At 43.9% G+C, this 13,063-nt stretch overlaps 1 protein-coding gene across 1 annotated transcript in view; it reads left to right on the forward strand.

Annotated features, from left to right (window-relative positions):
* Nucleotides 1-1,408: 1,408 nt before the first annotated feature.
* The window catches only part of tspan7b (tetraspanin 7b), a 67,468-nt gene continuing 55,813 nt past the window's right edge, over nucleotides 1,409-13,063 (forward strand). Inside the window, exon 1 of the mRNA XM_055644598.1 lies at nucleotides 1,409-1,652. Coding sequence (XP_055500573.1) covers nucleotides 1,572-1,652 — 81 coding nt within the window. The 5' untranslated portion in view covers nucleotides 1,409-1,571. The remainder of the gene's footprint in view (nucleotides 1,653-13,063) is intronic.

Here is a 13,063-nt window from a genome sequence, read left to right on the forward strand (position 1 = left end):
GCAAACTTGAGACGCTTGACGGAGGTGTCTGTGGAGGTGCAGTCATTGGGTGTGAAGTGGTGATTGGAGTGGGATGGGTGTAGAAGGGCCCAGTCTTAGCAGGCTGAGGTCAGGCTGTGAGTGGGTGTGAAGTGTTGGTTGGGGTGGGAAAGGGTCCACTCTTTTCATACTGGAGTCTTCCCTTAAGTAGGTGTGAAGTGGTGAATGGGAAGGAGAGGGTGCAGGGTCCATTCTTTGTAGACTGGAGTTGCCTATTTCCTTCGCTCCATAGATGCTGCTGCACCCGCTGAGTTTCTCCAGCTTTTTTGTGTAACCTTTGTAGACTGGAGTCTGGCTGTGTTTGTTGGGGAAGGGTTACCAGGGTTACGTTTCTGATTTTCAAGCCTGCAGTAAAACTCATTCAGGTCGTTTGTCAGCTGACAATTGTCCAAAGAGTTGGGGGGCTTTCCTCTTATTGCTGGTGATTTCTTGCATGCCCTTCCAAACTGAAGAAGAGTCACTAGCTGAGAACCTCAACTTCTCAGAGTACCTTTCCTTGGCAGCTCTGATTCCTCTTCTCAGCTCTTTATCGATTTGGCTATCTTTTAACTCTTTAACGATTAGGCTATCAACTTGACGCATATTTTCCCCCCAGTATCGTGGGCCCATGAGGGGGTCAGTGAGGGTGGTGTGGACCCAGCGGGGGTGGCGTGGTCCCAACGGGGGTGGCGTGGGCCAAGCGGGGGTGGTGTGAGCCCAGCGGGGGTGGCGTGGGCCCAGCGGGGGTCACATAAACCCAGCGGGGGTGGCATAAACCCAGCGGGGGTCAGCGGGGGTGGCGTGGGTGGAAGGTGTCTGGTGTTGGGGTTACAGCCGTTGGGTTCAGATTCAGCCACTCCCGCCCGGGGACGGGAGAACAGAGAACTGGCCGTTTCCAAAGTGGAAACGTTTATTTTTTTGTCCGATTTTTTTTTTTATCTTGGTGACTTTTTTATTAGGGGGAAATAAAGAGGGGTGCGATGGCACCCAACGCCCCCCCCCCCCCCCCCCCCCCCCCCCCCCTTAGGCGGCCATGCAATGGACTGTGTTTACGGATCCTGCTTCCATAGTCCATTTTCAAGCTGTACATGAAACGACAGTGAAATCTTGTACCTCCATCGCCCACTTTCACACCCTGCTCCTAATGCGGAGCTGCGTGATGACAGAAGCCCAGCAGCGGAGCTCCGCGACCTCGGCGACCCATCGTGCAGCTGAGCGACTCCGACCGCCAAGCCACGGAGCTCCGCGACTCCAGCCGCCCTGCGCGATGCCAGCGGACCAGCGCAGAGCTCAAGCCGTTCAGCCGTGCGCTCACGGTGGCCCAGCCTTGGAGCTGTGCCATGCCAGCGCCGCAGCGCGGAGCTACTTCGTTGGGTTACGCTGCGGGCACCCACGCGTGTCTTTGGTCTGAGTGCGGAGCTGACGTCACGGGGGCTGGCGATTGGGCCGGTGATGCAGCGGCGCCGCCGCCGAGTGGCCCGAGTGCTGCAGTCTCCCGGCGCTGGGAGGGGGAGGCAGACGAGGGGCACTGGTGCGTAAGCGTATAGATTATTATGGCATCGCGGCGAATGGAGACTAAACCGGTGATAACGTGTCTCAAAACGCTCCTTATCATCTACAGCTTCGTTTTCTGGGTGAGGATCATGGATTATTTCCTTTTTTTCCAAACACTAAGATCGACTAAAATAATGGAAATTGTGTTTAGCTTTTGCGGACGTGCACTTTCAAGAGAAAAATAAAAGGTTGCGGATGGCTTGCTCAGATTCAGGATGTATTGCACGCTTGGTCCATTTTTATTTATTAACGGAGAATTTTGTCGTAATGTTAAAAGATTGCAAGACAAATGGTGACGTTTGAAGATGTCTTTAACCCTGGTTGCCGAGTGATGTGCGAGGCGACTGCACCAAACATGATCCACAGTCTGATCCCCAACCTCTCTCCCCAGCAGCCCACCCTCCCCTGCAACTTTCCCTGTCCAGTTTAAAATATTCTCTGCCGAGAAAACCGATCATTTATTTTTAGTCGTGTTTATTCTGTGAATTGATACTTTCATTTTATGTTATATTCATATTTCAAATAATATTAAATAATGTTTTCATTTTATATTGTATTAATATCATCTTTCTCATTGGGGTATTTTTCCGGTTGGAACAAACTGAGCAACTTGCTTCATATCCCTCCCATTGTAATTATTTTTCTTCTTAGATACATTTACAATGTCGCGAATAATGTGTTTGATTGTGCAATTCGTTTTGTTTGCAATGACACAGCAGAGACATACCATCCAATTGTCGCAGTTTTGGATTGCGTTGTAAATAAAAACGCTTTGAGCTGATTCAGTCGACGTTATTTACGGTCTTTGGACTGCAGTGTTTTTCACCTGCATGATAGATTTGTTGGGTAGGCTTTTGAAAAGCTGGAATAACTTGAAGACGAATGCATAATTACACCAGAGTTAATACTGGTGCAATGTTTGCTTCTATGGATGTTTTTTTTAAACCATGATTTGATTACACAAAGATTGACAACTGAACAAAATAAACCCTTCCATTTAATTTTAGGTTCAGGACAGATCATCAGATAGTAGGTAACCAATGAATGCTTGGTATAAATTATGATAGTTATATTTAAAGCCTGTAATGCAAGAAGGTTTTTTTTTATCCTGCTGTGGGAAGTTAGCGATGCAACTTGATTGCTAATGAATGTTTTAATTACAGCTGTATAAAATAGTGGCATTTACAGCAGGAGTATTAGTTAATCCCTTGCAGAAAGCATATTATATATCCCGTTGTTTGGCTTGTCTGGTTGTTCTGCTGAGCACAGAGTTTGTAACATAGACATACAAATGCTTCTGAAAGGTTTGCAGCAATGTGTGGTATTTCTGATTTCCTGCTGCAAGGTGCGGCAGTGAATAATCAGAGATACAGCTTATTGTTGATGGTAGAATTACGTTTTTATTTTGCATAAGGATTAGTATTTAAACTTGCGAAAGGAGCAAGCTTGCTGATCTTCAATTCTTCAGTCACGTCGGCGATTTGAAATTACGTACTATCTTTTCATATAATCAGCCATTGTGAAACAGTGCCTGGAACCAAGCCACATACTGTACTTGGAGAGTAGGGCACGCGAGTGATGAAAAGGTTTAAAGGGAGGATGACAGAAATTGGACCCGTGGCAGCTGAAAGCTTTGATGACAGCATAAGGATGATGAAAAAGTCAGTGACGGGCAACAGTGCAGAATTGGAGGAGAATGAAGATCAATTGAGAGGAGTTACAGCACAGGGAATGGATAGTCCATTGAAGGGTTTAAAAACAGGAGCGTTTTACAAAATTTGGCAAGATGAGAGCAAATGTAGGTCAGCACGCAAAGAGATAATGGTTAAATGGTTTCAGCACATGACACAGCTGGTGGCTGCTGCTTCACAGCACCAGAGACCTGGGTTTGATCCCGACCTCGGGTGCTGTCTGTGTGCAGTTTGCACATATCCTCCCTGTGACTGTGTGGGTTTCTCCGGATTCTTCCGTTTTCTCCCACATTCCAAGGATGTGTGGATTTGTGGATTTGCAGGTTTATTGGCCTCTTCTAATTTGCCCCTAGTGTGAGTGAATGCAAAAGTACGTTAACATGGAACTAATGTGAATGGGTGATTGATGATCACCATGGAGTTGGTGGGCTGAAGGGCCAGCTTCCATGCTGTATCTTTAAATCAATCCATCAATCATGTCAATCAATCAGTTAGTCAATCAATCAATCAAAATGGGGACATGGCAAATTAAAATATAGACAATAGACCTGTGGATGAATGCAAGGTTGGAGGTCAGCAAATATACAACATAACCACAAACAGACATTTAGATATAAGAGAGGTAAGCCATTTGGCCCTTGGAGGTCTTCTCTGCCACTTATCAAGATCAGGACTGATCTTCTACCACAGGGCCAATTTCCAGCTGTATTCCAATATCCTTCGATTCCCTCAATGTCCAGAAAACTATTGATTTACATTTTGAATGCACACAACAACTGGACTTCCATGACCTACCAGGGCAGAGAATTTCAAAAGGTTCAATGCCCTCTCTTTTTTTTACATACCTTCAATGAAATTTTTTTTCTAATTTCAGTTCTAAACTTGCACCTTATTCTCAAACTGTTCTCCCTGGTAATTGACCCCCATTCAGGGCGAACATCCTTCCTGCACCATATCCCGACTAGGTCTGAAAAATGCCCCTGACCCGAAATATAGCCTATCCATGTTCTTCAGAGATGCTCACGATAAGTTGGAGTAACAGCAGGACAAGCAGCATCTCTGGAGTGAAGGAATGGATGATGTTGTGACCCTTCTTCAGACTGAGAGTCAGGGGAGAGGGAAAACAGTGATATGGAAGAGGCAAAGAGAATGTAAGGTGTGACAACGACAGATCAAAGCAGACGATGATCGAAGAAATGAATGGTTTGAAGGGATATGGCAGAACGCTTTGTCTTTGATCAAGTTTTTGGGAACTTGATTCTTTGCAGCAATGGTACTTTTTTGCCCGGTTATGCTCTCGCGAAATGTTTTGGCAAATCTCTCTACAGCTCATTAAAAAGATGATATATTCATGCGGCTTGTTGCGATATTTGTAAATACAATTTAATTATAACTTATTTGTGTTAATGTTTTATTTACTTTTCCAAAACAAAATGCATTGTAATGCTTTGGATGGTGAATGGTTATCACAGCAGGCAGCCTATATTTTATAGTTTCACAGTTGTTTTGGATATCCTAAAAATTAGAAACTCTAATCTTTTTGATGGTCATCAAGGCCATAAAATATAGGAATGGAGTGTAGCCATTTTCTTTTATGGATTAGATTGGCGTGAAATGTTTGTCAGGTGTGTCATCTGGTCAGGGTGGTAATTTCCATTGCCTCAATGTTTAGAAATGATGAATGTTTAGTTTCCTGCCTGATTACTGAGAAAGCTAATGGGAAAATTACATCAATGCTTTGCTAGTTATAATAAATATTCCATATATAGGGAATGATAAGATGGGTTGAGAAATAAATTTGTTGTTTGTTCTTGTTTCATGTGCTTCTTTTAATCCCCTTTCTGCTTAGTGTATGATATCCTTATTGGTTTCCAAGACAGTACATTGAAGTATGAACCCAATCATAGGAAATTCAAGATTCTTAAGATTTCAGCAATTAAAGTCATAAACTCACACAGCGTAGAAATAAGCCTTTAGGCCCAACTTGTTTATGCCGAACCAAGGTGCATCCATGAGCTAGTCCCATTTGCCTGCATTGGGCTCATATCATTCTCAAATTTCCCTATCTATGAATCTGTCCAAATGTCTTTTGAATATTGTAGTTGTACCTGCCACTCCTACTTCCTCTGCCAGCTTGTAGCATGTACCCAGCACCCGGTCTGTGAAAAAACTGCCTCTCAGGTGCCCTTTAAATGTTTCCCTTCTCATCTTAAACCAATGCTCTCTAGTTTTTAGACTCCATACCATGAGGAAAAGACTGTCTATCCACCTTATCTGTTCTGTTATGATTTTATATACCTCTCAGGTCTCAACCTATCTAGTCTTTATTTATATTTCCAGCCCTGGCAACATCATTGTGAATCCTTTCTGCACCCTCCACGTTAGGGACGTATAGAAATCAACCAATGTACAGAAACAGAAGATTAGGACTGGAACAAGCAGCATGTATACTCGCTTAGCTAACTAGGTAGACAAATTAACTGTATCATCATAAAACAGGAATGATAAGTCACCTAACCCTTTATAAGAAAAAAGGGCACAGAGCGCTTGAGTATCTCAGCAGGTCAGGCAGCATCTCTGGAGATCATGGATAGCTGATGTTTTGGGTTGGGACCCTTCTTCAGACCCAAAGTGTCACCTGTCTATGTTCTCCAGAGATGCTGTCTGACCCACTGAGTTACTCCCGCACATTGTGTCTTTTGTAAACTAGCATTTGCAGTTCCTTGTATCTAATTCTTTGTAAGCCTGCTCTGTTATTTATCAAGGACATGGCAAATCTTCTGCCTCAGCCCATTTTCCAGCACAATTCCCACAATCCCCTATGTGCAGGAATATGCTAAACTGTGTTTGGATTAACACAATGACTGAGTCCTCAGTCCTGAGCGTAGAGAATTCCAAAGGTTCACTCTCTTTAAAGAAATCCCTCTTCATAAGTTCATATTATTGGAGCAGATTTCAGTCCATTCAGCCTGTCGAGTCTATTTCGCCATTCAATCATAGCTGACCTATCATTCCCTCTCAGCCATATTTTCCTGCCTCCCTGTAACCTTTGACACTTTAATCAAGAACCTGTCAATCTCCATTTTAAAATTACCCAAAGACTTGGCCTCCACAGGCGGCTGTGACAGTGCATTCCACAGATTCATCACCCTCTTGTTAAAGTCTTTGTCTCGGTACTAAATGGCCTGCCCTTATTGAACTATATCATCAGCGCACTCTGTATCTTTCCCTTCGTTCCACCTTTAGACTTTAGGGATACAGCACGGAAACAAGCCCTTTTGGCCCACTGGGTCTGTGCCGACCAGTGATCACCCCGTACACTAGCACTATCCTACACACTTGGGACAATTTACAATTTGCAGAAACCAAATAATTTACTAACCAGCATGTCTTTGGAGTGTGGGAGGAAACCATAGCACCCAAGGAAAACACACAGGTCACAGGGAGAATGTTCAAACTCTCTACATACAGCACCCATAGTAAGGATTGAACCTGGGTGTCTGGCGCTATGAGGCGGAAACTCTACCCCTGTGCCACCTCCACAGCCGTCTGCAGCAATGAATTCCACAGATTCACCACTCTCTCGATAAAGAGTCTTCATCTCAATACTAACTGGCCTGTCGTTATTGAACTATGCACTTTGTATTTTTCCTTCCACTCTACCTTTTGCACGAGTTCGGCTCGATTAAATTTCTGCATAATATTGCCTGGTCCAATTGGATAGCATGCAAAACAAAGTTTTTCATTGTAACTCGGTAGTCGTGACAATAATAAACCTAAACCATATTCTGAATCTGTGATCACATCTCAGAAAACTAGAATTCAAAAACAGGAATGTAATACGGAGGCTCTATAAGGCGCTGGTCAGGCCGAATTTGGAGTATTGTGAGCAATTTATGGCACCATATCTGAGGAAGGATGTGCTGGCTCTGGAGAGGGTCGAGAGGAGGTTTACATGAATGATCCCAGGAATTAGTGGGTTAACATATGATGAACAATTGACGGTACTGGGCCTGTACTCACTGGAGTTTTGAAGAATGAGGGCGGACCTCATTGAAATGCATTGAATAGTGAAAGGCTTGGATAGACAGGATGTGGAGAGGATGTTTCCATTAGTGTGAGAATAGGACTAGAGGACATAGCCTCAGAATTATAGGATGTTCCTTTAGGAAGGAGATGAGGAGGAATTTCTGTGGGTGGTGGTGAATCTGGGGCATTCTTTACAACAGAAGGCTGTGGAGGCCATCAATGGATATTTTTAAGGCAGAAATAGATAGATTCTTGATTAGTATGGGTCAGAGGTGTCATGGGGAGAAGGAGAATGGGGTTAGGAAGGAGAGATAGATCAGCGATGATTGAATGGCGTAGTAGACTTGATGTGCCGAATGGCCTAATTCTGCTCCTATCATCTATGACCTTATGAACTCCCTCCTCAACACCAGCCAACTGTCCCTAGACCACTCAGCCAGAGGAAGCAACTTCCCTGCATCTGGCTTATTGCGCCATCTTAGAATTTTGTACATTTTCAAGAAACCTCATTCTTCTAAACTCTCATTCGAGTCGGTCTGTCCTTCTATGGCAAATCTGCCAATCCGGTAACCATCTGATGAATCTACGCTGCATTTTCATGATGGCAAGTACACTGAGGAGTACAAGTACAAAGAGAACTTTCTCCAACTTGAATGAATAATTTATATGTGGAATGCAAAGGCACATAATGAAATAAACTATTTCATTTGATATTGTGGAATATCATAGAACAATTATATTTATGCATTTTCATGACATTGGGATGTTTGAAATCATTTTACAGCTAATTAAGTATTTTTAAAGGTATGTCTGTCTGTTATAATGTAGGAATAGATTTGATTGGGAATTATTTACAGACAGGAAGATCAATGGGGTGTATAGGGGCAGCACCTAGACTGTGGAACAGCATCCCCCTTCCCATCAGAACTGCCCCCTCCATCGACTCCTTTAAGTCAAGACTAAAAACTTATCTATACTCCCAAGCCTTTCCTGACGTCCACTGAGCGAGGGCTATATGTATATATGTATGTAGTTTGTTTGTTTATACTATTCTTATAACAAATGTAAAGCACTTTGGCCAACGAGAGGTGTTTTTTAAATGTGCTATGTAAATAAATGTGACTTGACTTAACCTGACACGGTGGCGCTGTGGTAAAGTTGCTGCCTTACAGCGCCAGAGACCCGGGTTCAATCCTGACTATGGATGCTGTCTATATGGTGTTTGTACCTTCTCCCTGTGACCATGTGGGTTTTCTCTGGGTGCTCCAGTTTCCTCCCACACTCCAAAGATGTGCAGGTTTGTCTGTCAATTGGCATTGGTAAATTTGAAAATTGTCTCTTGTGTGTAGGATATAGAACTAGTGTACAGGGTATGGCGGAGAAGGGACTGCGGAGAAGTCGGGCGGCGGCGAGGCCTGCCTGGGTTGAAGGAGTCTCAGCGGCGGTGGCGATGGGAGCCTCGGCAACGGGAGACTCGGCGGCAGCTTGAGCCTCAACGGCAACGGGAACCTCGGCGGTAATGGGGCCTCAGCAGGAGCCTCTGCAGCAGCAGGAACCTTGGCAGTGGTGGAACGTGGGGGGGAGACAATGGAGGACCCGGCGTGGGGGAGACCGCTGTGAGGGATGGTGGGAGAGCAAAAGGGGACCCGGTGTCGGGGAAGGGGGGGCCACTCTAGTTTCAGAATCCTCTGCCCTGAGGTAAGTCTGAGTTTGTAGTTCGTTTCGGTTCATTGCGGTTTAGGCGGTGTGCACATGGCAGCCAGCCAACAGTCGCTGGTCCTTTTCTTTTTTTGCACTTTTAATTTCAGGTTTTTGTGTACCTTGTGTGTTGTGACTGTTGGCAGACCAATTTCCCTCCGGAGATGAATAAAGTTTTATCGTATCGTATCATTACTGGTTGGCATGGACCCGGTGGGCCGATGGGCCTGGTTCCATGCTATATCTCGAAACTAATGTAAAAGTAAACTAAAGTATGTAGTCACTAACTCTCTTCAGAATAGTAGCTACATTCACTTTATGTCATCATTAGATGGAATGTAATCAAGGGATTTATTCAGAATCCACGGTGGAGAATTTTTAATTCATTTTCATGTTGGATTTTTTTTCTTGCAAATAATCCATTCAGATGCTTTGATCTTGGCCATTTTTGGAGAGGGAACAAGATGATGTAAATAGCCACCCATTGCTAACTTGCCACGTTTAGTTTAGCAGGGCAGTTTGAATCAGCATTATAAATATTTCTATTAATCAGATTATTCCAGACGTGCACTTTCGCTTTAATCAGTGATTGTTCCCCTGTGACCTCTAGCAGTGACCTTGCAGGACAGGCGAGCCATGTCTGGAAGAGCACACAAAGGATTTTTTTTTTCTCACATGTTCCAGTTAGTTGATGTCAATCAGCGAAATAGCAGTTTTGGAATGATGTGCTGGGTAGTTGCTGCTTGGCCCCCTCATGAACCAATTGGACGGCGGCAGAGTGTAGGTGGGGCAACAATATCATGGTCAAGGATAGATCACACAGTTTGAGGGGAAGTGGAGTGGTTTACAAAGAAATCATCTCAAAATAAAGTTACTGTAATGGGGAGTGACCTTCATCTTCCTCTTGCATTAATAAGACAGACTATCCATTCTGTATTCGTCTGTAGAATAAAATGAGATCAATTACCCTAAAAACCTTATGCATGGCTGGCTATTACCGTAAACACTGACTGCTTAGCTGCTGTTATGATTGCAACTTTTGGCCTATATCTTAAAAAGTTGTGCCTTATGTTTCCCTACAATTTCAGATGCAAGATAATCTTCTTTCGTATTTTGCAACTGCATATTGAGGATCAGACTATAGATATATAGAAGTTGGAATGATATCATTGATAACCAGATGATCTGGTCTTCACTTAATGCTTTCATTAAAAAAAAAACACAAACTATTCTGTTTTCTTGCCTTATCTTGTCTGTGACTTTAGATAAAGCTGTGCTTCATATAGAACGTGCAATATAGAAACCAGCATGTTAACCCAGTTAGTTTATTTAACACACAAAGGATATTTATAAGCAAATTTATACACAACAGTCCATCAGATTTTGGTGAAATGTTTGGTTGGGTATAGTTTACTATTGCCGCGAGCCCCAAGATACAGTTGTTTTGTTCGTACTTCAACAAAATATAAGAGTTTTAGTGCTCCGACTGCTTGCGTAAAGAGTTACTTCTGGAATTTCAGATCATCATAAATAGTTTGCTGCTTTGCACCATTATCAGCTGGCAACTCTAGTCACTATTTAAAACCTAAATATTCACAAACACATCTCCCTGAGGGGACATACTACAAGTTGACATTCTACACTGCTCCAGGCCAAAGGTTTATCTTATGTGAACAAATATTTATATATAAATATCAGCTGATACAGTTATTTGAAAGTGTAAAAGCTGCAGAGTCAGTAATATATTCCTTAGTGCAGCATCTGGCAGTGTTATTCCTTTGATGCTACTATGTGTAGTGCACAACCTGCACTAGTATTGGCATATTGGCCTTCAGCAGTAAGAGTATTGAGTATAGACGTTTGAAGGTCATGTTACAGTTGGACAAGACATTGGTGAGGCCGCACTTGGAGTATTGTGTTCAGTTTTGGTTACCCTATTAGACAATAGGAGCAGGAGTAGGCCATGCAGCCCTTCGAGCCAGCACCGCCATTCAATGTGATCATGGCTGATCATCCACAATCACTCCCCATATCCCTTGACTCCACTATCTTTAAGAGCTCTATCTAACTCTCTCTTGAAAGCCTCCAGAGAATTGGCCTCCATAGCGTTCTGAGGCAGAGAATTCCACAGATTCACAACCCTCTGATCCGTTCTACATGGCCTACCCGTTACTCTTAAACTGTGGCCTTGGTTCTGGACTCCCCCAACATCGGGAACGTGTTTCTTGCCTCTAGCGCGTCCAATCCCTTAATAATCTTATATGTTTCAATAAGATCCCCTCTCACCCTTCTAAATTCCAGTGTATACAAGCCCAGTCGCTCCATAAATTCAGTCCCGCCATCCCGGGAATAACCTACACTCCCTCAATAGCAAGAATGTCGCTCCATTCTTTCAGACATAACTGACATAGTGTGGTCCCACTAGGGCCATACAACTGCAGAAGGACCTCTTTACACCGATAGGGTGATTTCACTAAAGGTCACTGGAGCGTAGATCCGCACCCACGTGACCAAAAATCTCAAGTGGAGGACATTCTAGAGTTCCGGTACATGTTAGTGGATGGGAAAACACGCACTTTCCCACCCGTTAAAAACATAGAAAACGGCCAGGTTTTGATCTGCAATTTATTGTGCCAGTCGGGGTGACCATGAGGCACAGCTACCTAGATTTACAGGAGAAAAAAAAGATAGAAACTAAGGTAAATTAAAGAGGGAGCTGAAGGTGCCAATCCAGCGAAGTGAACAGCGGACATTTGCCGTGGAGATTTAAAGGTCCAAATATCGTGATTATCGCGTTTGCCGCGAATTTCATTAAGGAAATAATGCCTTTAAAATTCAGCTCCCTTTAAATCTCCACGGCAAATGTCGGCTGTTCACTTCCGCTGGATTGGCACCTTCAGCTCCCTCTTTAATTTACCTTAGTTTCTATCTTTTTTTTCCCCTGTAAATCTAGGTAGCTGTGCCTCACGGTCACCCCGACTGGCACAATAAATTGCAGATCAAAACCTGGCCGTTTTCTATGTTTTTAACGGGTGGGAAAGTGCATGTTTTCCCATCCACTAACATGTACTGGAACTCTAGAATGTCCTCAACTTGAGATTTTTGGTCACGTGGGTGCGGATCTACGCTCCAGTGACCTTTAGTGAAATCACCCTGTACTCAACTCCTCTTGTTATAAAGGCCAAGATGCCATTAGCTTTCTTCACTGCTTGCTATACCTGCATGCTTAATTTCAGTGACTGATGAACAAGGACACCTCTCATTGTATATATCTCGTTGTACTTCCCCTTTTCCTAACTTGACACCATTCAGATAATAATCTGCTTTCCTGTTCTTGTCACCAAAGTGGATAACCTCGCATTTATCCACATTAATCTGCATCTGCCAGGCATCTGCCTACTCACCAACCTGTCCAAGTCACCCTGCATCTTCATAACATCCTCCTCACAGTTCACACTGCCACCCAGCTTTGTGTCATTTGCAAAATGTTACTTTTTTGTTTAGTGCAATAAATCAAATGTTTTGATTTATTTCACTAAACAAAAAAGTAACATTTTTTTATGTTACTTTTAATCCCTTAGAGTAAAGGTTACTTTACTCTAAGGGATTAAAAGTAACATAATCCCTTGTTACTTTTAATCCCTTCATCTAAATCAGGGGTCAGCAACCTTGTTCTGCAAAAGGGCCAGGACGCATGTTTGTGAGCAGATGGCAGACCACATCTACCATGTGTTCACATAGATCCCGCCCCGGATGGCAGGCATCAAATCATGTGTTCACATAGATCCCACCCCTTCGAGGACGCCAACCGGAGCCATGGCCCCTAGTTACGGGCGCTCACGAACATGCGCTCCAACAGACCATTGTCTTGGCTCTATACTGAAGGCGGTGGCTCAAATACTCACGCCCACTCGTTCCCAGACTATTGAGAACCCCGATCCCGACAGTGAAGCCCAGACACAGAAGGTGCACGGCTATGCCGGTGGCTTTGCGCAGGATGCGGTACAGCCAGAGCTCGGCTCTCGGCCCCGATCGGAGGTTCCGCAATTGCGGCCACCAGCGCAGGCCTCTTT

This window comes from Leucoraja erinacea, chromosome 13 (genome assembly GCF_028641065.1).
Source record: "Leucoraja erinacea ecotype New England chromosome 13, Leri_hhj_1, whole genome shotgun sequence".
Lineage (NCBI taxonomy): Eukaryota > Metazoa > Chordata > Chondrichthyes > Rajiformes > Rajidae > Leucoraja > Leucoraja erinaceus.